This window comes from Neomonachus schauinslandi, chromosome 4 (genome assembly GCF_002201575.2).
Source record: "Neomonachus schauinslandi chromosome 4, ASM220157v2, whole genome shotgun sequence".
NCBI lineage: Eukaryota > Metazoa > Chordata > Mammalia > Carnivora > Phocidae > Neomonachus > Neomonachus schauinslandi.
In genome coordinates, this window is record NC_058406.1 from 32063275 (window position 1) to 32090716 (window position 27442).

Sequence of the window (27442 nt, forward strand, 5' to 3'; positions counted from 1 at the left end):
TAAAGTGATTAGCAACTTTGTTTTCTCAACTGGATTCTCTTCAACCTTTCCCTTCACTGCACAGAAGGGTGACGCTGGAGTCTGGTGCCTTGCAGAAACAAGCTCTACACAATTGAATCCCAATCAAAGTCATCCTGGATGTCATCTGGAGGCAGAGAGCGCCGCATCTGGAAGGCTGGGGAAGGCATCATGTGCTGCTGGTTCATGGCTCCGTGATGGCCTGGAAGGAAGCAGGCAGTGTCAGTAGTGACTTGGGTAGAGAGGAAAGGAATAAATGAACGCCTACTGAGCACTTCCTTTGTGCCAGGCATTTGGCGCACATGATCTCCTAATCCATTCAGAAGCCTTCACAGAGGTGGCTCTTATGATCCTCATTTTATAGATAGCAAGGCTTGGATTTAAGAGAATGGAGCAAGTTACCCAAGGTCATACAGCTAGTAAGGGGAAGAGATTTGAACTCAGTTCACTTGACTCCAAAACCCATGCCTGTTTTGATTACACCAGGAGGCAGCAAGGACAGCATAAAAAGAACGCTGGAGTGCCCGAGTGCTGATGCAACCCTTTCTCTTGGTCTGTCCTGCATCAATACATATTTCGGTAACATGAACTGGCTCCCATAAGAATGGTGATGGGAGAATGATGTCAGCGTACCAGTGAAGTCACACTGGGTCATCCTGAATTCTCACCAGCAAGTTAACTTTTGGGCCACCAAGTTAACAGTGGGTGAACACAGAACACCAATACAGCTGAGTGCAGGGAGGCCATGGTAGACCAGGGTGGAGAACAGGATGCCCACCCTCTCCACACTCCTCTTCTTAGATTACTGTGGCCGTGTGCAGCTTGTGCTCCCCAATTTTGGTGCATTCTGCCCTTGTCTCCAAAGCTCTGACAAACACCCTTCCAAACCAGACTTTTTTCTTAAGTAATAATTTCTATTTATTTGCAGAATTCATTCTTTTATTAGGAATTAAACATATCCTTTTAATGTGGTGGAATTTTTATTGGATTATTGCAGTTTTGTTTGATTTGCTTGATCTGATTATAAAGTTTCAAGCAGCCTGAGGCTAATCTCATTTTTCTGATAAGCCCTGTAATTTTTAATGCACCATTTTATAAAATACTACAGTTTTCAATATATCACAGTATAGGAGAAATGCCTGCTTATTTATTTTTTAACTTAGAAATTTCTTACTATGCACCAGGCACTAATTTAAGTGATTTACATCTAATCCTCACTGAATTAACAACCCTAGAAGTTAGGCAGTGTTATGAGCTCCCTTTAACAGACAACAGACAAGACTTCCTTGACTAGGAAGTTAAGGCAGCTATCAAGTGGCAAAGCACCAGAATGCAAACCCTGGGAATCTGGTTCCAGAGTCTGAACTACCATATTTTGCCACCTACAAGTTCCTGGTGAGTGCTGAGGACAGATAACACTTACTCCTCCCCGTTCATCCAAAAACAGGTCACTTGGTCCCAACTCCTCCTTCACTACTATCTGGCACAAACTTCTTTGGGGGTTTTAAATTCACATCTGCACATGACCTTTCTGTTCCTCAAGCAGCCTAAGTGGAGGGCAGTATGGTACATGAGAACAACAACGAACTCTGAATCCAGATATCAAGACCTGAGTCTTGGTTTGGTCACTTAGCAAAACGGGTGGCTCTGGGCAAGTTATCTCCACTCCTGAGCTGGCACTTCCTCATCTAGATCATCCTTAAGCTACCTTCCACCTCTAACCATGTGCCCGCCTTTGCTGCCCTGATAAATGTAACTTATCCTGCATTCAGGAACCCAGGGGGCACAGTTTATGAACTCGTGACTCCTGCAACTTACCTCCTCTGTAAGAGACTTCCTCAGAAACTAGAGCTGGGGGGATGTCAGCAGAATGAATGGAGAATATACAGGAGGTAATCAAAACGGGTTCTTGAAGCCTGCTCAAGTCCCGTCAGAGTCAAAAAGCTTCAAAGATACCTAAGACCCCAGAACAAGCTCTATGGCCCTGGACCTCTTTAGAGAGGCAAGACAATAATTAGAATCACAGCATCAAAGAGACTCAGGTCATATGGTCCAAACAACAAGTGACACTTGAATCTCTTTGCCCAGCACTGAAGCCAAGTAACTGTGCAGACTGTCATTCCATCCTCCCTTACCAGGGAGCTCACTCCCTCCTGAACAGCCTTGCTCATGCCGGGACAGCTAAAGCTTTTTAACATTACACTCTGAGTAAGAACTGCAATACAACACACCCCAAATTACCTGCAATTGTCGTTCCTGGAGTGCTCAGTGCCTGTGGGATGTGAGGGTAACCAGGGGGCGGCATCACTGAAGGAGGGAGATTTTGCCTGGAGTCTATGTACAAATTTCCTAACCAGATTGAAAAGCAGAATGAAGGAAAACATACTTAATAAATACAACAAGTCAAGCATTAAAACCTTAATAAAATTATTACCTAAAACTAAATTAAGCAGGTAAGACGAGAAAAGGGAAAGAAAAATTACTCCTTTCAGATGCTAATAGCGAAGGTGGTGCCAGGCTGAGTGGGAGTACACTGATGCTAATTCTGGCATTGCCTCTTTCTGTCTGGAAGCCTGCAGTCAAGTTGTCTTTACTGTTGCTGTTACAGACCTCACAACAGTTCAAAAGCATTTTCATATGTTTTATCATCTGAGCCTCCCACTAAGTCCAAAATGAGGGCAAGACAGGGATCATCCCCATTTTATGGATGAGGCAACTGAGGCTCAGAAAGACTAAGCTCACATGCCCAAAGGCACATCAGTTTGACTAGCAACCAGTTCTCCTAGACCAAAGGCTCTTTCTACTAACCACTGTCCCTTTCTCCCTGATTTTCTCACTTTCAAAGTAGACTGATTACCAAAATGAATGGAGGCACAAAGTGACAGAAAAATTTGCACAAATTTAAAAGAGCTATACCAAGTAAAGGTGATGAAAAATGTATTATTTAGAAGTGTGAAGATGGGAAACAGATCTTATTTGAATGGCATTTCTGAAGGTTCTTAAATTAATATCTTTTCGTCGACAGGAGCCATTAAGTGTAACAGCTCTAAAATGTCAATTACACTGCATCCTAATGTGAAGTAGAAAGGGAAGGGAGCAAACATCCCATGCCCACCCCCAATTACTCCTGGGGAAGAAGAACCATAACACTGACTCACATTGTATGAAACATCTGGAATTCTGGAAAGGCTATTTCTCCCTTAGGTATTCTACTGTGTCACACTAATTACAATTGCATCTAGCAGTGCTGTAATCAAACTAGAAAACAGCGACCATTTCCCAGAGGCAACTAAAAGATGCTCAAAAGTAGGAACACTCTATTTGGCTACTCACAAGTTTTTACCTGTCACTGGAATGTCAGACTGTCAAGCTTAAAATAGCCTCTGAGACAGCCTAATTCAGGCCTACCTCTGTTCATGCAGATGAGTACATAAGACTGGCGAGAAAATGAGACAGAACCAGGGAACAGAACCCAGCACTTCTGACTTCCAGCCACTACCTCCCAAGATGACATGCCTTTTTATAGTGAAGTTTACAGTCAGAACTAAGCTCTTTGACCAATTTGCCATACTGAAGATTTAGGAAGAAAAGAGAGAAGAATTATACCAAGCTGTAGCTCTGGTATATTCTTAGAGGAAAAAACTATGATCAGCACCCCGAAGTGCTGATCAGCCTTCACATGAGTGGCCAGCACACCTTAAAAATTGCAGCAGGCTGGAGGGGCCATGCCACTCTGAGTAATACGCTCACTCATTCATCAATGACTTCTCAGCCTGTGTTATAAAATCTTAGCTCTCTACTCATCCATAAGAGCTCAAATCACAATCAAAAGACAATTGATTTTTATGGAAATTCTGTTTTTATTTTTCATTTCTCTTTTTTTTGGCTTAGTAATTCTTACCTTAAAGGGGGAGTGAGGTAACAGAGAAGAATTATGGGAATAAACAAGGATCACAGTAATAAATAGTCACCCACATTAAACAAATAGCCTAACTTTTTGAAATTCTGTCACATTCCTGACACTTTAACTTTCATATAGAAATTCTCATTACTCCTCTTTTTTTCTCATGTTCTCATTCTATTCTAAACAATGAGAGTCAACCTGGAATTTCTAAACAAGAAATTAACTTCCAATATACTTTTCAAGGACTTCTGATATCCTACAACATTTCGAACAGTTATGAAAATTTAAAAATCTAATCACACAATGTATTTATTGGAAGTGGACTCTTATTGAATGACCATTCATTAATTCATTCAAGAAGTTATTTTTGTTCCAGGCCTTGCTCTAGGCACTGGATAAACAAAAAAGAAAAAACAAACTCCCTTTTTTTTTTTTAAGTAAGCTCCACACCCAACCTGGGGTTTGAACTTACGACCCCAAGATCAAGAGTCTCATGCTCTACCAATGAAGCCAGTCAGGTGCCCCAACAAACTCCCTCTTTTTGAAGCATATTCTCAGGCTGAGGGCAGCAAACAAAATAATTTAGTATGTTATGCACGCTACAGAAAAAAATAAAGCAGGGAGAAGGGGCAAACAGTGCTGGACAGTAAGTGCTATTTAAATAGAATGGTTAGGGAAGGCATCACTTGAGTAGGTGCTTTTGGAGGAAAAAAACAAGATTAAGGACAAGAGTGAGCCATGTGTCTATCTGGGAGAAGACCACTCTAGACAGAGGAAAGAACAGGTATAAAAAAGGCCCTGAGGCAGGTGGAGTGTGCCTGGTATGTTCAAAGAATAGCAAGGAGGCCACTGGTGTGGGAGCAGGGGGCTGAGGAGAGGGGAAAAGGATATAAGGTCAGACAGTAAAGGGGAACCAGATTGTGTGAGGCTATACAGGCCACAAAAAGACTTTGGTTTTTACTGAGAAAACTGAGCACCAATGAAGGGTTTTGAGCACAGAAATGATCAGATTTCTGTGTCTTGTGAAAATCCCATTTATCCTGCAAAGTCCAGCTTCAAGCTGTCTTCCTCAACAAAGTTTTTCTATCTTCCCAAGACAGTTATAAGCCCTGTTCTCTTACTCCCACTGCTCTATGGCAGAAGCACAGTCTTCATCACACCAGGCTACGAGCTCCTTGAGATTAGGGGCTATCTGGACTTATTTCTTCATCCCTACTGCCCAATACATAGTCAGGCACAGAAAAAGTTTAAGTACATATTTGCTGAATGAATGTACACCTACTCTTATTTAATGACCTTTAAGCTGAGCCCTCATTAAGAACAGCACAGCTAGAGGACTTAAACATTACTGGAACAAGACAAATTGTAAACACAGGTAAAACGATTTAGAAAGGAGAGACACCGTGTACTATAACATCATTTTCTCCTTCCCTTCCCTCCCCTCTTCCACCCTAACACATTACAACACCTCTAAGGAGCCCAAAGAGGTATCTACCAAAAGGAGAATCTTGAAGACAGAAGTGACAAAAGTTTGAAGGGCACGGAGACACTACAATCTGGGAGTCAAGATCTATACCCAAATGAACTTTGTAATTTTAGGCAAGTTGCTTTCTCTTCTGGATTCTTTCTAGTCACAGTTTGTGTGAAGCTATATAGGCCACAAAAAGACTGGTCACAGTTTCCTTATCTGTTAGATAAAAGGATAAAATTAACAGCTCTCTGAAGTCCCTTCTTACACTTCATTTTGAATTTGTGCCAAAGATGTGCTGGGGGATAGAGAGACGGGAAGTGGGATATCTGAATAGATCTGATACAGAGGGATGTGAGAAGGAGAGTAAAAGAATGATAGAAAGAGGCTTAGACTTAAAACAGAAGCAAGCAGGCTGGGCATGTATAAAACCTGGGAGTCTATGAGAAGACATCAGTGGGCATGGAGTGACGAATACCTGCAGCACCAGTGCTAATCAGAGAAAGTGGTGACAAAAGCCAACATGGCTTGGCGGGCCAAGGCTGGTAAAGTTCTTTTGACTCAGAAGGAAAAGATGAAAGGAGAAGGGGAGTTGGGAGAGGAATAAACACAAAAAATGACAGGTCTTCTGCCTTTTTTTGCTGTGAGTGGAGTAGCACTAAGAATCAAGAATGAGTTGTGGGGACCCTAGAGAAGGAAGGTACTGGCAATAAAAAGGAAAGATGGCAGAAAAATTTAAAAGGATCACAGAGTACCAGATCCAAAGAAATCCAGGTCAAAGGTCAAGAAGAGATGACCACGGTGATCTAGTAACAAAGGGCTTTAAGAAATAATCCATGATCTCAGTCTAGAAAGAATCCAGAAGAGGTGCTTGGCCACTCTCACATGAGACACCAACAGACAGTTAGTGCTTTTTCCATGACCAAGAGTGCCAAGTTCCCAAACCAGAAGGTACACTTGGACATTACTTAGAAATTTAGGCCACAAAATCAAAGAAAGTCTTGTTTCACCACAAAAGCTTTGAAATCCCAGAAAGGGGGAGCTACTGGCTAACATGTACAATGGCCCTTGAAACAGTCCTCTCTTTAAGACTGAGCCACATCTTCTTATCTTCCTAGAACTTTCCGATTTGCTGCAGGCAATAATCTATAAGCAACATAGGTACCCACCTCCACCCTTAACATTTTAAGGCTGGCTGAAATGATTTGAGATGATTTGGCAGAGAACATGGCAGCACTTAGAAGAGCTAACTTCATAATTTATTTTGGATGAACAGGGAAAGAAAAGAAGAAAGGAAAACCAAGGAACAAAGGACAGAGGGATGGTAAGCCTCAGGGATTTAATGCAAGTTGGAAAAGTAAAAGTGATGTATCCTGAAGGGGACAAACTATGGGTTTGAAACCTATCAGAGGATCAAAGAAGATAAGCTGTCCATGTACAAGAAGAGATGAAAAGATGAAATGGAAGAAAATAAGTGAAAATACATGCTAAGTTATACAGATCTTGATCCTTAAAAAGGAATATAGGGAGGATTCTGAGAAGATGGTGGAGTAGGAAGCACCAGGAATCTGTCTCCCAACCTAGACAAAAATGCACTGGTAGAGTCTGGTACAACAGAAAACACTGGAATCTTTGGAACTTTGGAACTCTGTAAATCTACTGACAGTTTGCAACTCGTAGAGGAAGGCTTAGATAATAAATTGCAGTTATTTTTGGTCAATTCCAGCTCTTAGCGCAACAGCAGCTACCTATCCCTCATCCCTACCCCCATGGCAGGCAGCTGTGCATGTGTTCCTGGAACAACTTACACAGCTTGCAGGAGCCAATGTAGGCAAAAAGGCCTCTGTTCTCCAAATACTATGGATCTGTGCTCTGATCACAGAGATGCAGATGTAAAGGAAGGTGGTCACTGTTGAACCTTCCACCAATGCTGCAAGCACCTCCCCTCCAAATAAACTGATTTCCAGGAGTTATAAGGGGGCTACAACCCTCCTGTCCCTGCTCTTTCATTTTTCTCTTTTTACCCTTTCAGGAGGCAGACATTCAAAGCTAGGACATTGAAAAAGCTAGGAATTCCCTGCATATACTGGGAAAATTAGAAAGTGACTACCTATACCAAGAGAAAAGCACAGATTCAGAGAAGACCTGAGAAGACCCTAGGGTGAACCTCAGCAGAAGGATACCTTGCAGCCACGAAGAAAACAAAAACAGGAGACAGAATAATTAAAAACAGCAAACCCTGGGGAAGGGACAGAATCTAGTTTCCACAGGTACCACACTATTAGATTCAAATGTCTAGTTTTCAACAACAAAATCACAAAGCATACAAATAAACAGAAAAGTATGCCCTATTCAAAGCAAAACAAATCAACAAAAATTGTCCTTGAAAAAGATCTGATGGCAGATCCACTACAAAGACTTTAAAACAAGTGCCCTAAAGATGCTCAAAGACTAAAGGAAGATGTGGAAAAAATCATAATTACAATGTATGAATAAACTGGAAATATCAATAAAAAGATAGGAAACCTAAAAAGAAATAAAGAAATTCTAGCACTGAAAATTACAATAATTGAAATGAAAAATCCACTACAGGATTCAAAGAAAAATCTGAGCAGGCAGGAGAAAGAATCAGTGAACTTGAAGACAGGACAATGAAAATTATCAAGGCTAAGTAACAGAAAGGAAAAAAATTGAAAAAAATTAAACAGAGACTAAGGGACCTGGGGGACACTAACAAACAAACCAACTATGCATTGTGGGAGTCCCAGAAGAAGGAGGAATGGGACAGAAAGAATATCTGAAAAAATAATGGCTGAAAACTTCCCAAATTTGATGAAAGAAGAACGAGAACATCCAAGAAGTTCAACAAACTCTTAAGTAAGATGAGACCCACAAGAGAATCACAGCAAGGGACATATGATAATCAAATTTTCAAAAGCCAAAGATAAAGAGACAATCTTGAAAGGAGCAAGAGAGAAGTGACTTGTCACACACAAGGGAGCCTCAATAAGATTATCAGCGGATTTCTCATGAGAAACCTTAGTAGTTAGAAGGCAGTAGGCCAATCTATTCAAAGTGCTAAAAGAAAAAGTATCAACCGAGAACTGCTATACCCAACAAAACTGTCCTTTTCAAGAGCGAGGGAGAAATTAAGATGGTTCCAGATAAACAAAAGCTAAAGGAGTCTGAAAAGACTAATATATTTTCTAAAAGTGATTAGTCTAGAAGCTAGTATTATTATAACTTTCATTTGTAACTCCATGTGTTGTTTTTTACATAATTTAAGAGACTAATATATTTAAAGGAATTATTTGTATGTTTTGGGGCACACTATGCATAAAGATGTGATTTTTGTGACATCAACAACCAAAAGGAGTAGAGATGAAGCTGTAAAGGAGCTGAATTTCTTTATGTTATAAAAGTTACACTGATATAAATTCAAATTAGAATGTTATAACTTTAGGATGGTAAACCCAATCCCCATGGTAACTACAAAGAGCTATGCAATATACACAAAAGGAATTCAAACATTTCACTACAAAAAGTCAATGAAACACAAAAGACAAGAGTAATGCAAAAAATAAGGGACAAAAACTATAAAGAACTATAAGACATATAGAAAAGAAACAGCAAAATGACAGAAATCACTCCTTATCAGTAACTTCTTTAAATGTAAAGGGATTATGGGCGCTTGGGTGGCTCAGTGGTTAAGTGTCTGCCTTCAGCTCAGGTCATGATCTCAGGGTCCTGGGACTGAGCCTCATGTCGGGCTCCCTGTTCAGTGTGGAGCCTGCTTCTCCCTCTACCTCTGTCTCCACCCTCCGGCTCGTGCTCTCTCTCTCTCTCAAATAAATATCTTTTTAAAAAATGTAAATGGATTAAATTCTCCAATCAAAAGAGAGACTGGCAGACTGAGTAACAACACATATCTGTAAGAGCCTCACTTTAGATCCAAAGACACAAATAGAATGAAAAGTGAAAGGATGGAAAAAGTAACCAAAAGGGAGTAAGGACTGCTATACTAGTATCAGACAAAATAGACTTTAAATCAAACAGGTTACAAAGACAAAGAAGGACATTACATATCAATAAAAGGTTCAAGACAGAAAAAAGATGTCACAATTATAAACACTTATGCACCTAATAACAGACCGCAGCAAAACATGAAACAAAAACTGACAGAATTGAAAGAAGAAATGAACAACTCTACAATGATAGTTGGTGATGTAAATACCCCACACTCAATAATGGATAGAACAACCATATAGAAGTAAGGAAACTGAGGATTTAACACAATAAACTAACTAGATCTAATAGACAAGTACAGAACATTCTACCCAACAATGTACACACTCTTCGCAAGTGCACATAGGACATTTCCCAGGATAGACCATATGTTAGGCTCCAAATTAAGTCTCAACAGATTTTAAACAACAGATACACAAACACAAAGTATCTTCTCTGACCACAAGAGGATGAAGTCAGAAATCAGTAACAGAAGTAATACTGGAAAGTTCTCAAATTTGTGGAAATTAAACACAAACAATGGATCAAAGAAGAAAATCACAAGGAAAATTAGGAAATGCTTAGAGACAAATGTAATCAAAATGTAACTTATGAAAACTTAGGGAAGGGCGCCTGGGTGGCTCAGTTGGTTAAGCGACTGCCTTCGGCTCAGGTCATGATCCTGGAGTCCCTGGATCGAGTCCCACATCGGGCTCCCTGCTCGGCAGGGAGTCTGCTTCTCCCTCTGACCCTCCCCCCTCTCATGTGCTTGCTCTCTCTCATTCTCTCTCTCTCAAATAAATAAATAAAATCTTAAAAAAAAAAAAAAAACTTAGGGAAAACAGCAAAAGTAGTGTCAAGGGGGAAATTTATAGCTATAAACACATTAAAAAACAAGAAAGATCTCAGTCAACCTAACTTTACAACTTAAAGACCTACAGAAAGAACAGAATAAATCCAAAGCTAGCAGAAAAAAGGAAATCATAAAGATCAGAGCTGAGATGAATGAAATAGAGAATAACTAAAATCAGAAATGAAAGTGGGGATGCTTCAACTGATTCTACAAAAAGCAGGATTTCCCCCCACCACCAAAAAGGGAAGGAAATAGGATCATATGAGTACTATGACAGAGCAACTGCACACCAACATATTAGATAACCTAAAGGAAATGAACAAATTCCTAAAACACAAAAGCCACCAAGACTAAATCACAAAGAAACAGATAATCTGAATACACCTAAAACTAGTAAGATTGAATTAGTAACCAAAAATCTCCCAACAAAGAAAAGCCCAGGACCTGATAGCTTCACTGGTGAATTCTACTAAATATTTAACGAACTAACATCAATCCTTCTCAAACTTTTCCAAAAAACTGAAAGACAGAAAGTACTTCCTAACTCATCCTATGAGGCCAAAATCAGCCTGATACCAAAGCAAGACAAAGACACCTACAAGGAAACTACAGACCAATATCCCTTATGAACACCGATCCAAAAATCCCAAACAAAATACTAGCAAAATTAATTCAATACTGTATTAAAAGGATTAAACACCATGATCAAGTGAGATTTATTCCTGGAATATAAAAAGATGGTTCAACATATGAAAAGTGATCACTTTAATACACCGCATTAACAGAATGAAAGGGAAAAAACCTACATGCTCATCTCAATTGATGCAGAGAAAGTAACTGACAAAAGTCAACACCCTTTCATAATTAAAAACACTCAACAAATTATGAATAAAAGAAAACTACCTAAACATAATAAAAGCCATCTATGACTATCCCACGGCAAACATCATGCTCAATGGTGAAAAACTTGAAAGCTTTTCTTCTAAGACCATGAACGAAGCAAGGATGTCCACTTCTATTCAACATACTGGAAGTTCTAGCCAGAGCGATTAGGCAAGAAAAGGAAATAAAAGGCATCCAAATCAGAAAGGATTAAGTATATTTATCTCTGTTCACAGATATGATCTTATATGTAGAAACCTCCAAAGATTCCACCCCAAAAATAAACAAATTGTTAAAATAAGTAAATTCAGCAAAGTAGGAGGATACAAAGTCAGCATGCGAAAATCAGTTCCATTTTTACACAATGAACAATCTGAAATTACAGGAACAATTCCATTTACAATGGCAATAAAAAATACTTAGGAATTAATTACAGAGGTGAAAGACTTGTACAATTAAAACTACAAAAACATTGCTGAAAGAAATTTAAGATGAAATAAATAAATGGAAACACATCTCATGTTCATGACTAGAAGACAATATTGTTGAGATGTCAATACTCTCCAAAGTGATCTACAGATTCAATGTAATCCATATCAAAAATTCCAGTCTTTTTTTTTTTTTTTTTTGCAAAACCAGAAAATCCCATCCTAAAATGTATAGGGAATCTCAAGAGACCCTGAACAGCCAAAATTATCTTGAACAAGAACAACAAAGCAGGGAGACTCACACATCTTGATTTTAAAGCTTACTACAAAAATATAGTAGTTGAAACAGTGTGGTAATGGCATAAAAACAAATAGTATACACTGCAATCAAATAGAGAACCCAGGAATGAACTCTTGCATATACGGTCAAATGATTTTTCACAAGGGTGTCAAGACCATTCTATGGGGGAAAGGAAAGTATTTTCAGCAAATGGTGCTGGGAAAACTGGGTATCCATATGCAAAAGCATGAAACTAGACCCGTATCTAAACCACATACAAAAAGTAACTCAAAATGGGTTAAAGACTTAAATGTAAGACCTAAACTATAAAATTCTTAGATGAAAACACAGGGCAGGAGCTTCATGACACTGGATCTGGCAATGATTTCTTGGATAGGATACCAAACTCATAGGCAACGAAAGAAAAAATAGATGAGTTGGACTTAGTGAAAAATTTTAAAATTGTGCATCAAAAGACACTATCAACATAATAAAAAACAAAAGAATGAAAGAAAATATTCACAAATCATGCATGTGATAAAGGGTTAATATCCAAAAAAATAGAGAACTCCTAAAACTCAGCAATAATAAACCAAACCAGATTAAAAAATGGGCAAAGGACCTGAACAGACATTTCTCCAAAAATGATACAAAAATGGCCAATAAGTAGATGAAAAGATATTCAACATCACTAATCATCAAGGAATGCAAATCAAAACTACAATGAAATACCACCTCACACCCAGTAAAATAGCTACTATTTTTTTTTAAAAGAAAAGAGAAAAAAAAAAATAATGTTGGCAAGGATGTCCCTTATGCACTATTAGTGGGGATATAAAATGGTAGAGCCACCATAAAAAACAGTATGGTGGTTCCTCAAAAAATGAAACACAGAATTACCATATGATCCAGCAATTCCACTTCTGGGTATATATCCAAAAGAACTGAAAGCAGGGCCTTGAAAAAATATTGGTGTGAACATGATATTCACAATAGCTAAAACATGAAAGTATCCCAAGTGTTCATCAACAGATGAGTATATAAGCAAATGTATATACATACAATGGGCTAGTACAGAGCCATAGAAAGGAAGGAAATTCTAACATATGCCACAACATGGATGAAGACATGCTAAGTGAAGTAAGCCAGTCACAAAAAGACAAATACTGTAGGATTTCACTTACATGAGATACATAGGAGTAGTAAAAAATCAGAAACAGAAAGTAGAATGGTGGTTGCCAGGGGCTTGGCGGAGGGTCAGGGGGACAGGGGTTAGAATGGGTGTGGGGGGGTATTGTTTAATGAGTACAGAATATCCACTTTACAAGATGAAAAAAGATCTTTACAAGATCACCATCCATGGAGATGGATGGTGATGACAGTTGCACATTATGAATATATTTAATACCACTGAACTAGATACTTATGGATGACTGGGATGGTGAATTCTATGTTACATTTTATAATAAAAATTTTTTTTTTCAAAGGGTATATATCCGAAAGATACCAAAAAGGAAGTGAGTGAGTGAGAGAGAGAGGGAGGGAGGAAGAGGGAGAAGGAGAAAGGAGCTTAAGAGTCATCAAAAAATAAAGTACCTCCAATATGCCAAGCAATGAATGAGGCTCTTGCATGGATATAATTTATGGAATGAATTAAGTCACCAAAATCAAACAGCCACTGAGGGTTTCAAGTTAGGTAAACTATTCAAATGGAAGCGGCAAAGATGATGGAAGATTCCTATCAAAAGACACAGGTGGCTTAGTCGGTTAAGTGCCCAACTCTTGATTTTGGTCATGTTCTCAGGGTTGTGGGATTGAGCCCTGAGTCAGGCTCCACACTCAGCAGGGCATCTGCTTGAGATTCTCCCTCTCCCCTGTCCCCCCACCCCTGACTTGCACACTCTCTCTCACTCTAAAATAAATAAATAGATCTTAAAAAAAAAAAAAAAAAGACACAGAAATAAAGATTTCTCAAAAAGAAAGATACAGCCTGGCTGGGGGTCTTGAGAATGTGGAAAGACCAAATATGTGAAATAAGCTAGGATAATGGTTGAAGAAAGCCACTCAGGAAAGAAAAAGACTTTTAAAAATGCATCATATGTAAAACCAAAATAATGAACAGAAAGTAAGTCAACTTGGAGATAAAAGTTTGCAAGAACTTTTTTTTTTAAGATTTTATTTATTTATTTGACAGAGAGAGAGACAGCGAGAGAGAGAACACAAGCGGAGAGAGTGGGAGAGGGAGAAGCAGACTCCCCACTGAGCAGGGAGCCCGATGCGGGGCTCTCGATCCCAGGACCCTGGGATCATGACCTGAGCCGTAGGCAGACGCTTAACGACTGAGCCACCCAGGCGCCCCAAAAGTTTTGCAAGAAATTAAATGAAAAAGCACTTGGATATTAAATACCTATAGAATGAAAAGGCGCTGCAATCAGAGTAAAAGAGATGGCTACAAGGGTAAAGAGAAAAGGAAGAAAATGAGATGAAAAATACAGAGCACGAATTTCGAGTCCAGAGTAGAACACCAACAAGACTATTTACCATTACTGTACTCTTCAAGTAAACTTTGAACTTTAATCTTAACATTCTTAGAAGATATATAAAATAAGACATGTTGATTTTCATTGGAAGTCTAAACAAATTTAAATTGATATAATTTCATAACTATGTTCTTATAAAAATGTAAGTATCTTTAAAACATTTAATTCTTGTTTGAGAACTTAAAAGGTTCAAGATCACAAAGGAAAGTCAATCGTAATAAAATAATCAGAAATCATGACAGAAAAAGTCTCTTTACCTCAATTTTTCTAAAATATACCTTTTATATATATGTTATTTTACTTAATTTCTTAGAAATAAAAAGATGTAAATGGATTAGTCACCATTAACAACATACCAAATTGCCTCACTTACTAAATTTTACACAAATGAGAAAATCAAGAAGATAATTAAACCCATACCTGTTCCAATGTGTTGGGAAGGTTTTGTTGGATGCATGGCACCATGACAGACATTTTGCTGAACATTACTCTGTGAGTGGATAAGGCCAGTTTGTGTAAAGAACTGATTAAGAGAAGAACAGAGATCAGCAAATTGAACCTGATCCAAAGACCAGTTCTTGAGATCTGCCTGTCTCATACTCTCCATCAAACCTATGAGGAAAGCATTAGAAATACAGTTAGCATCATTTGTTCTACAACACTGCAAGGAAAATACACAATTTTTTTTCAGCCCTCAAAATTTCCACTGGTAGTGATTTACCATGCAATGAAGAATGATATTTAAAAATTATTCAAAGCCTAATTACTTCTTTTTTTTTTTTTTTTTTTAAAGATTTTATTTATTTATTTGAAGAGAGAAACACAGCAGGAGAGGGAACACAAGCAGGGGGAGTGGGAGAGGGAGAAGCAGGCTTCCCGCTGAGCAGGGAGCCCGATGCGGGGCTCGATCCCACGACCCTGGGATCATGACCTGAGCTGAAGGCAGACGCTTAACGACTGAGCCACCCAGGCGCCCCAAACCTAATTACTTCTAAATGTGGCCAAACTTCTTTCAGAACTCTTACCTCTGATCCTCTGCTGCATCAATTGACTGAAAGACTTAATCATGAATTTTGCAATGTTGTTTTTAAGTGTACTACTAACTACAAAAAAAAACACTATATAAGGAGATATTTATTTCTACTACAAAGAAAATTTTATCTATGAGAGAAAAAGGGATCATGTATTTTTGGTTGTAGGTCGGAAAGATTCCATACTCACCTTGGAACTGTGAAAGGTCTACATCTGACCAATTAACACTGCTGGCAATCCGACAACTTTCTTTTAGCATATCAAGTGTTGCATACCAATCATTTGAAACACCTATAGAAATAATATCGACAGTACATAAATCTTGGATAGTCAAAGTTTGAAGTATATGGTACGGGGAAGACAATGAGCTGGGCTTATTCCTACATTGATAGATCCCCATCCAGTTTTACAAATGGATTCACACCCATCATATCATGTGCTGGGGCAATCGTCTCTGTGAAACAGGCAAGGGGTCTTATTTCTCTTCATTTTATAAATAAAAAGAAACTGAACCCAGAGAGGTGGCATAACTTAGCAAGGTCACTATGATGAATCTAAACCTTGAACCCAGTGCTTCTATGCTCCAGTCTGACAGCTTACAAATTGCCCTATCACCTTATAATGTCAAACTTGATTACCGCTTTTTACATTTGTATAGTACAAATGATTGACCTGAGGCAGGGCAAGTCAGGCAAATCAATACATCCTCCCTCCCCACTACATGAAGTTCATTTTCCTGTCTTGTTATGACATTAAGAGATACGTTCTTTATAATTCAGAGGCAGGTTCACATTTAGAAGTAACACACAGTATAATTTAAAGCACTGACTTAAGGGAGGTAAATTACATTGTACAGCAAGAGGACAAATTTCTTACAAGGCAACCTTAAGAGAGAGAAATGCCTTAGCACAGTCCTCCTGGCAAAGTAGCAAAAGAAAGGGCTGAGACATCTCTAAGAAATGCTGATGAATCCAAACCAGGGCATTTCTAGTCAGGAATAGTATCCTCTGGTGTGGTATCATCAGGAGGGTTAAGACTCCACAGTCTGTATGTCAGCAAAGTGGTCACCACTCAGGGGCATGGGGTTTGAGCTGCACTCAGAGATAGTGCTGAGTAGAGGAAGAAAATCCTCCATTCAGTGACTGCTGCACAAATTATTCTGTTATCAGAATCACCCCTGAATGGATGAAGGTAAGAACTAATAAAAAGGATTTTTTGCTACATTACAGATAACTCTGTATCAACTATTGGTTACTTGATTTACAAAAATCTGCCAATTATGGATTTTTTTCAAATAAACAACGAACCAGAGACAACATGACTCTGCCCCTAGGCAACTCATAATTTAGGGAGAAATTTGTTGGGGAAAAGTAAGTAATGCTCCAGTGAGCCACATTCAAGTCTATGAAACTTTCAAGTCCATTACCTATAATAAATGTTGACTTGGCAATACAAAGCAATCTCTGCAAGACCCACTCAGTAAATGTTTACTCATTTTAGTCCTTTTGGAATTACTGGTGTTAGGGGCTTTGAAGTCCTGACAGGCCAGGATATAAACTCCAATTCTACCACTTATTAGTTCTGATCTTGAGCAAACTGCTTAACTTCTTTGAGTTACACTTTTCCTATCTATTAAATGTGGCAATTTATAGTTGATTTGGGAGAGTAACAGGAGATAATGTATCTAAATTGCCTATCACATAATGGGAACTCAAAAACTGTTTCTTCCATTCCTTCCCTATTAAAGACAACCTGCTTAGTCTCATCTTATAAATGAGAAATTTATAACTCAAAGAGATTATCACAGCCACAATGATTATTCCCAACTCCCCCAGGTGAAAAGCTATTTTCCTTCTCTGGTAAGCTACCATTGGTATAACAACAGGCCACTAAGAGCACATGATGGATGGTTTTCAGCTGTTTTCACCTGGCAATCATTAGACTTAATAGAAAGGTATGACCAGAGCATCAGACTTCTACTGACGCCAAATCTCTACAATCATTAGTCAATCCTTAAAATCATATTAAGAACAAGCTTAACTTTCTGAAGGGTGTACTGACATTAAAAGGTAGGCAGGAGTGTAAGTGATCTAAGACAGAGAAAGCCAAATATCATATGATCTCACTTATATGTGGAATCCGAAAACAAAACAAAAAAGAAACAGTCCCATTTTTAAATACACAGAACAAATGGGTTGGGGGAGGAGGTGGGCAAAATGGGTAAAGAGGAGTGGAAGATACAGGCTTCTAGTGATGGAATGAGTAAGTCACTGGTATAGAAGGTATAGCATAAGAAATACAGTCAGTGTCATTTTAATAGTATTGTATGGTGACAGACAGCTACACTTGTGAACACAGCATAAAGTACAGAGTTGCTGAATCACTGTGTTGTACATCTGAAACTAATGTAACATTACGCATCAACTACACTTAAATAAAAAAAATTTTTTTTTTTTTTTAAAGATTTTATTTATTTATTTGACAGAGACACAGCGAGAGAGGGAACACAAGCAGGGGGAGTGGGAGAGGGAGAAGCGGGAGAGGGAGAAGCGGGAGAGGGAGAAGCAGGCTTCCCGCAGAGCAGGGAGCCCGACGCGGGGCTCGATCCCAGGACCCTGGGATCATGACCTGAGCCGAAGGCAGACACTTAACGACTGAGCCACCCAGGCGCCCAAAAAAAAAATTTTTTTAAGGTAGACAATAGTGACTAACAAAGTAAAAAAAGGGGGGGCTATACTTGTACCTTTTTCTCTAGGTTAGACCTAAAAATAATTTCAAGATGTTTGAAGAGACTTTCCATCAAGAACTATACCCAATTTTCAACTTTATTCTAGGACCTACTTAGAATTATTAACTGCGAAAACAAAATTGTGAAAAGAACTTAATAAATTTCAAATACCCTGATATGCATTTTTGTACCTTATGTAATTCTCCCCAAAATATTGTATTATTTTTCCACTTTGTAAAAAAGGCAAGTTTCAGAAAAACTTAAACTTTATAGCAAAGTCAGAATATAAGAGACAGTATGCAGTATCTAAAGATCATTTCCGACAGTAGTTTAATTGCCTGAAATAATGATCAATTTTAATTGGCAAGAACTAGCACCACCTAGCATTTAGAAATTGTCCCTCCAGGATAAAAATCTCATCAGTGATTTGGTTGGTAAGTGGACAGCCAAGTAAGCTAAGGGAAGGATCTGTATATGTTCAACTCCAAAGGGCCCCATTCACCTTGTAGTCTATGTTTGGGGGCACCCCTGGGAGTTCTGCAGTGCAGATGCCTGGTCTGTGAGCCATGTCAGTTAAGCATCTCACCAGAAACCATCAAGACCTAACTTAAGAGCAACAGATTTTTTAAAAACCAGGATATGAAGAATATTTTCTTCCTTTGCAATCTATCTTTCTAAAATGAGATCCTGGGCAGGAATAAGCAAAGAAAGGAAGAGTGGGAACATTTTCTGAATATTTATAAGGCAAGGTACCAGACGAGGCACTTCCTATTGCATTCTCGATGCGATCCCCATAACAACACTGTATATCAGGGTATTTTAGTTCCATTTTTATAGATGAGAAAACAGTAAGACTAAAAGAAGTAATGCAAGGTCATACGAGTCATAATGAGGATTCAAAAACAGGTTTTTCTGACATAACCTATACTCTTTCATCTATACGACTCCGAATCATAATAGATTGCAAACAGATTGTGTATCCCATTCTTCTTTCAAATGCTCACAAAAACACTGGTTTTCCAGAAGGACAAAATGAGAGTTAACACCAAAACCTGTAAGGGTTGCTGAGTTTGCCTATGTTGTCACAATCAATTTTAATCAAGAAAATCTCCAGGGCGCCTTGGTGGCTTAGTTGGTTAAGTGACTGCCTTCGGCTCAGGTCATGATCCTGAAGTCCCAGGATCGAATCCCGCATCGGGCTCCCTGCTCAGTGGGGAGTCTGCTTCTCCCCCTGACCCTCCCCCATCTTGTGCTAAGAAAATCTTTAAAAAAAAAAAAAAAAATCTCCAGATCAACGTATGGACTGAATGAGTTACAAGTATAGGATTATAACAAGGAAACATAAAAGGAGACAGATGAGAAGGGTTTCGGTAGTAAATATACATGAGCCTCAGATAACAAAGAACAGATCCTAATTCACTGCCAAATGCAAGTCAGGAGACACAAACTTACCAGAATTACAGGATACCTGTTGTGGGGGTGGGGGTGCCTGATGTGTTAACGTCTGATGCTGATGATTCGGATGATGCTGTATGTGTTGATGTGGAGAGGGGTGCTGGGGGTGAGGGGGCTGGAGCTGGCTGTGTTGCTGCGGGTGTGATGCTGGGTGCTGGGGACGCTGCGGATGCTGTGGTAAACCATGCTGTCGATGGGACGGATGTGGAGACGGCTGTGTGTGCATCTGGGAGTGGGGCAGTGAGACTTGTGCAACCGAATTACTGCCTGTGGTGCTGAGGCCACCGCCATGATTGTTGGACAGGCTGCTTTGGTTGCTATGTGGGTGAGCGCTCACTGTGCTGCTAGGAGAGTGCTGATACGAACACGAGGTGTGGGACTGCTGGGAAGAGTCGGAAGGGATGGTCATCAAACCTAGACACAGAAAGCAAGAGCATTCACAGTCAGATTTCAGTTATACTTTATGGCAGACATGTACAAAATTATTAATAGAGCAGAGGTATACATTGTCAGGAAGCAATACTGGCTCAGTTGAAAAAGTGTTGATGGAACATCCACCATACACCAGTCTCTGGGATTACTAAGAAGAGTAAGAAACACCACCCTCTAGCCTCGAGTAGCTCATGATCTAGTAGAAGGGACAGACACTTAAGGAGATTATGTCCAATAATGTAGGTACTAATGCAGAAGTATACCGAGGGCATTCAGGAACACTGCTTCTTGCCTGTTCAGCTAGGAAGGAGCTGAAGATTTGGAAAAGCCGTCCTTGAGAAGGCAGTACCTGAGGTGCCTAAGAGGCTCAATCAGTTAAGCATCTGACTCTTGATTTCGGCTCAAGTCATGATCTCAGGGTTGTGAGATTGAGCCCCACGTTGGGCTCTGTGCAAAGCATGAAGCCTGCTTAAGATTCTCTCTCCCTTTCCATCTGCCCCTCTCTCCTCTTCTCCCTCTCAGAAAAGAAAAAGAAGAAGTCTTGAAAGACTGAGTAAACGTTAGGGGAAAAGTGTGTGAATATTGGGTCACATTCCGGATGATTCTCTACAGGCCTGAAGACCAAGGATTTGACAGAGGTGGAGGAGAGAAATAAGGCCCAGTTATTTCTGAACTCTTTCTTTGATGGCTCCAAAAACTTTTAAGTCAAAGGTGGCTTGAATTCTTAAGACTAAGGAACACAGGGGCGCCTGGGTGGCTCAGTTGGTTAAGTGTCTGCCTTCGGATCAGGACGTGATCTCAGGGTCCTAGGATCAAGCCCCGCATCGGGCTCTCTGCTCAGCAAGAGTCTGCTTCTCTCTCTGTGCTCTCTCCCTCTTCCTCAAATAAATAAAAATGTTTTAAAAAGACTAAGCAAAACAAGCTTTGCACAGGGGCAGTATTGTAGCCAATGAGGTTTATCCAAGGCGCGATTATTGCTAATTGAAGACTAAGCAAAACAAAACAGCCATCTTCACTGCTTTTTCATTTGGTTTATGGAATGTTCTTGAGACACATACACTTTAGTGCATAATTTATAGCACTAGAAAGTAAGGATTAAAGTCTCTGTACTGCCATCTGCACACCTGGTAACTTTGGGAAGTTATTAATCTCTGCAAGTCACAATTACCTCAATTATAGATGGGTATGGATATATCTGTCACAGAATTGTTGTGAGGATTAAATGCCATGGTGGAAGTGCAGGGTGCAGATGAGCTCAGTAAATGTTAGCTGCTATGATGATAATTATGATTAGGCCAGAAGTGTCTAATGTTAAAAATAATGTACTCTTGGTTTGCATGCAGGTAGATGCTCATTTTCATACATCTTATTATGATATTTGGTTCGACACAACTAGGCTATTTTCATATCCCAAAGGATGGCATGTACAATGTTTTACTGAACCAAAACACAACGAATTTATTAAATGAAAAATAAAATCCTGCAGCACAGTATCAGTTAATAAAAGAATCAAACCTTTTAAATGAAAATATTCTCACACTGCCCATTAATAACAAAATTGTATTAGAGTACATTGTAAGATAATCTTAGAACCTAGTAAGTTAAGGTAGTTTTATAGGCAGAAGAGTTAATATAAAAGTACTTGACTTGGCCCTGGAAAACTGTCATTTGGAGGGAATCTATAGGGTTCTTACAGTAAGATGAGAAAAAGCAGTTATTTCATTGTCTATTTCCAATAAAGTCCTAGCATTTTAAAAGGGAACCCAGGTATGATCTAAACCAACCTTTTCAATTCCACTTTTTTTTTTAAAGTAGGCTCCATGTCCAGCATGGAGCCCAAAACAGGGCCCAAACTCACAACCCTGAGATTAAGACCTGAGTTGAAATCAAGAGTTGGACTAATCAACTGACTGAGCTGCCCAGGCACCCCCCCAAACTGTTTTTAAAATAAAATTTAAGGGGTGCCTCGGTGAATCAGTTGGTTGGACATCTGACTCTTGGTTTTGGCGCAGGTCATGATCTCGGGGTCATGGGATTGAGCCCTGCATCAGGTTCCACGCTTGGCAGGGAGTGTGCTAGGATTCTCTCTCTCCCTCTGCCCAACCCCCCCCAAATAAATAAATATACTTTAAAATATTTAATTAGTGTAATGAAATATCATTAAGAGCTTCAGAAATTGTCATTTCTATTTCAAAGCCAGTATTTTTCGATTTTGATCACCACATCTGGATCTCCTTAGCAAAGTCTTTTATTAGTTCTTTTTGTACTTTCATAGATAGAAAATTCAAAATGAGAAAAATACATGAATCTTACTTTAACCAGAAAAACCAGCTTCCTGTACAAGTTACTGATATTCATCAATATATAACACTTGTATATAACATTAACTTTTGAAGTATCTGACAATGGTTAAGTATTAAAACGTAAGTTCTATAAACAGGGATTTTTGTCTATTTTGTTCACTACTGTGAACAGGTACACTCTCTGAGTTGGGGTGGAAATAGTATGCCAAACAAAGCAATTAGGAAGTGCTGCAATAGTAGAGTTCCCAACAATTTCTGATTAGTATTTATGGGGGAAGGACAATGCAACATCTTAATCCTATCACATGACTCTGACTAAAATAAAACCAGCAGCTAAAGGACAGTAACACATAATAGCAATAATCTAGCATTTGGCTGAGATGTAACAGGGCATCTTAACCAAAATCACTTTTAGTGTTAAAATCTGATTTAAGTATGTTGTATAAAACAGTGACCCAGGGGCGCCTGGGTGGCTCAGTCGTTAAGCGTCTGCCTTTGGCTCAGGTCATGATCCCGGGGTTCTGGGATCATGTCCCACATCGGGCTCCCTGCTCCACGGGAAGCCTGCTTCTCCCTCTGCCACTCCCCCTGCTTGTGTTCCCTTTTTCTGTCAAATAAATAAATCAAATCTTTAAAAAAAAAACAAAAACCAGTGACCCAGAGCTTCCCACTAACCAGTATGTTCATTTATAATCGCCATAAATGAAATTGCAAATTTGGTGCTACCATATTCCATTAACTATCTCTTTGCTAATAACAGTCAGTACAGACAGGAACGGCACATCTATTCCTGTAGTGCAACATTTACCACTCAAACACGTGCTAGACATCACTAACCACGGCAGGATTTCTCCTACATGGCACAGATGCAGTGCCAAAATTCTTCAATACTATGCCTCCAGGACACCACTAGTAAGTGAATTAGGTATGCAAGATGAAATTTATTTGCATTCTTGTGCTATTATGTAAATATATACAGGGTATAGTAAAGGCACAAAGACTATTCAATCCTGACCACAATGATACTGTTCAATGATTCAAGAAATACGACAGCTGCTATGTGAAAATAATTCTTAAGAACATTTTTCAATAAAAATTTACTTTATAAAACGGTATTTTAAAAACTCCACTTGAAATTAATAGGATATGCATGTCAATTATACTTCAATTAAACAAAAACCGCCCACCCCAAGTAAACACTCACCTTGTTGACTAAGTGACTGCTCAAAAACTGACTTATAAAGGCTCCGAAATGAGGCACTGAGATCTTCAAAATTATATTCTGAGAAAAGGAGTTGTTTGTCTCGTTCTGGAAGGTTGTACTGTGGCTGCTGTTGAGGAGTTAATGACTGAGAGACTGGTTCTGGATGGTTTGTCACCTAACATTAAAAGAAAATACTACTAATTTAGTAGCTCTATATATCAGAATTGGTCTGTTACATAAAATATATAACTGAAAATATTAAAACAGTTTCTAGAATCCAAAGGAAATAATGTCCCTGTCCTTGGCTTTCCCATCCTCTGTTAAGTTGCGTACACATGAAGGACAAGAGCACAAAATCGTTAACTTGGATTTTGAAGAACCACAGGATTCTAATCCAATCTCCACATTTCACATAAGAGGGGAAAGAGTTCAAAGAATTTAAATAACCTTCCCAAGATCATACAAATGAATGGTGGGCTAGGCATGGAACCCTTCCAGTTTCTGGAGAATCTTCACCTTGATTTCTCCTGAAGCAATTTCATCTCAAACTCCACTCTACTATGATATTACTAACATGTCTTGTTCATTTATTCAATTAATCTTTAAGTATTTAAACTCAAATACTGTGAGTACGGTGAGGTTGCATGGTGCTGCCCAAAGCAGCAAGGAGCCTCAATACACCTAACTCTTCATTTCTAGAGAAAAAAATTTTTTTTAATGAAACTAAGGAGAAATGAGAAATGAGGGTAACAGATAAAGAAGATTCTGAGAAAAAGAGAATAGAGCATGGCTTTGAGCTATGCAGAGAAAAAGCACCATAAACTCCTAGAAAATAAGAATTATCACTGAAGGCAGCACAACTAGAAATAAAAAAAGATCAGCTGTATCTCTTAAAGATTTTATCAAGGGGTGGTAAACTGCCATTTTTTTAGTGCTTTGAAAAATTAAAATATGAACACTCACTGTAAATTTATGCAGCCATTCAAACTGATGCTCACAAGAAGTCTGCAATAACAGAAAAATAAGAATTTTGTGTAGGGGAATGGCTCCACCACTAGCACTCTGGTGACCTTACACATCTCCACACAGGCCACTGGAGGCAAGGCTCAATGGCAGGATGACCTAAGCCTTGGTGATTATTCTGGAACATGGAATGTGAGTGGTCTTATGAGCAGCAAATTCTCCTCTGCCTTCCTATTTTGCAGGAGGCAGCCATGGGGCAGCTTCTTGTCCACCTGTCTATCTTGCAGGAAGCTGCCAAGAGACCTTTCTCAACTGCCTCCCTATTTCCAGAGAGGCAGGGGACTTTCTACTTTACTCTCTTAGGGTAGGGCTGCGAGTCATACAACTGCTTAGCTGTAATATGGAATTTGTTCCTCCACTACAGTGACTCACTACTTGTGAAGTCTGTCATATGGCTCCTCCAGTTCAGTGTCATCCTGGGGGATGTGGGGAACCATACCCATCTGGCTTATACATAAGTAATAACAGTATCTCTGTGCATTTGGACTCACTGTGTCCTTATAGGATCAATCTATATACATGTGGCAAGCCCGACCAGCAGCTGGTGCTGTCCTGTTGCTTACAGAATGTTTGATGGCCACTTGATGTCTTGTTAAAGGAAAAAGCACAGTAGACGATGTCTAGCTTTCCAAAGTAAAGTTTAACCCTCCTGCGTGTACTGGCATAATAGACACGTTTGTTCTTTCTTCTGTCACCTAGTTCTACAAATTTAACTTTTTCCTTTCATTATATTTTGTGATACTGGACTCTTGGTGTCAAGATTTTCTACACTCACATTACTTTAAAAACAACTTAAAATAATTAAATCTTTGCTTAGTTTGCTTCAATGTTCCAACTAGTCCTTTTATATTATGATTTCATAATTACTGAGCGCTTTAATTTAGTTCACCTCTTGATTGTCAAAGTAATGTTTTTCAGAAGGGCACATGAAAACAAAGGTAGGAAAGCTTTTTAAGCTCTGTGTATCAAAAAGTGTCTTTCTCTTGACTTCACATATGAATGTAAATTTGGGTGGACATACTATTTATAAATCCAACCTATTCCCTCAAAACTCTACGTGCAGTATTATTCCATTATCCTCTTGTATTTAACATTATAGAAGAGAATTACGATTTCTCTAAATGCATCTAATTTCTTCTTCTACCAGAGTACTTACATGGATGATAACTTTTAAAATTTTTAAATTTATTGTGATGGGTCTAGACACAGGTTTTCCCCCATTAACTTTTGCTGTTGCTCAGTAACACTTTTATAATCTCTATTTCTTTGAAAACTGCTTCTGTACCAACTATTCTAGCTTCTTCTTCAGGGACACCTGTAACTCTCAATTCTCCAGATCTATTATCTTCTCTGACATAATTGTTATTCCTTTAACTGTTACTTCTGCATTCTGGAAGAATATTTTAGGTTTTTTCCCCCAGAGCACTGATAACAGTTTTACGGAGCCACCTTTTGTTTTCCTACATTCAATGTGAATTTTAATTCTGCTCCCTCAGTTTTGGTTTCCTTTGTGTTATTTTCTTATTTAAGGTTCCCCTCCGCTATATATCTTTGTCCTGTGTAAGATTTTACCTATTTACTCATCCTGGAACAGGCAGTGATCTGGTGAGATCAAATTTAAACCAATGTACAGTGCAGTGTATGGCTCCTGGGCTCTGTTCTGTCTTCTAGGGAGGACAGTTGCCAGATGATTTGAAAAGAGGTATCAGATAACACAAGGGTCATGTTCTTATAATAGGTAACAAAATCAGCACACACAGGTCCCTTTATAGTATAGCTTTGTTTTCCAGACCAAAATTAAACACATAAGACTGGTTAACAATTGGGTACCAAGTCATCCTAACCTCTGAGGCTTGTAGAATTCCCTTCTCAGGTCTATAGCTGGAAAACAAGGCAGTATACACATTCTCTAAACTCTTTTACAAAGGACTGTAAAGTATCATCAAATACAGCTTTCCTAGACTAAAGTACAACTTTTTTTCCTATTCCAATTACTTTTCACTTGGACAGAGGACAGATAAGTAGACCAAAATAATAAAACACAGTATAACCACATACGTATATCGAACCTGGTAAAATATAAGTACCCATTAAAACACTATCAAGGTAGGAATCTGCTCTACATATCTAAGCTAAATGAATTAGTGAAAAATACACATCTTCACTTTTTATTCGCACTTCAATGACATTTAGCTTAGTTTTAAGCACTCAAGGAGTCTCAACAAAGAAGTTAACTTCACCAAGACTTACCGGTGTATAACTATGCACACTTCCAACACTGTTCAAATTAACAGATGCCAAACTCTGGTCTGAGAGACTGTTGTTAAGGCTACTGCGTGGGCTATCACTACCATCCTGATCGGTGTTGTACAACGTTACCTAGAAAAGAAAAACATTAGCATAAGTACTTTTCACTGTAAAGAGTACTTTCTAAGCAACTCTACAAAAAAACAATTAGGTTGGTATATGGCTTAAAGACAAAATGTTAGTGGTCTTTCCTATCCCAACTCCATGCCCTTCACTACTAACTCTATGTTTACCATGAAACAAATTACTCTCAAACTGAAAAATATCCTATCCGAAAGTACATAAATTCAATATACTATCAAGTATAATTAGTTCATCAACATTTAATAAGGGGATTACGGGTTTTCACTGTTAAGTATTTCTTTTTTTTAAGATTTTATTTATTTATTTGAGAGAGAGAATGAGATAGAGAGAGCATGAGAGTGGGGAGGGTCAGAGGGAGAAGCAGACTCCTCGCTGAGCAGGGAGCCCGATGCGGGACTCAATCCCAGGATTCCAGGATCATGACCTGAGCCGAAGGCAGTCGCTTAACCAACTGAGCCACCCAGGCACCCCTGTTAAGTATTTCTACAGTGTATAA

General features: G+C 38.9%; 1 protein-coding gene and 1 pseudogene across 1 annotated transcript in view; one reads left to right on the plus strand and one right to left on the minus strand.

Annotated features, from left to right (window-relative positions):
- FOXJ3 (forkhead box J3) overlaps positions 1 to 27442 on the minus strand; it is a 101251-nt gene continuing 73809 nt past the window's right edge. Inside the window, exons 5-11 of the mRNA XM_021684242.1 lie at positions 26806 to 26934; positions 23533 to 23707; positions 19591 to 20007; positions 15600 to 15701; positions 14799 to 14990; positions 2260 to 2367; positions 1 to 220 (exon numbers count right to left, since the gene is read on the minus strand). Coding sequence (XP_021539917.1) covers positions 105 to 220; positions 2260 to 2367; positions 14799 to 14990; positions 15600 to 15701; positions 19591 to 20007; positions 23533 to 23707; positions 26806 to 26934 — 1239 coding nt within the window. The 3' untranslated portion in view covers positions 1 to 104. The remainder of the gene's footprint in view (positions 221 to 2259; positions 2368 to 14798; positions 14991 to 15599; positions 15702 to 19590; positions 20008 to 23532; positions 23708 to 26805; positions 26935 to 27442) is intronic.
- LOC123324613 lies at positions 20946 to 21076 on the plus strand (annotated as a pseudogene).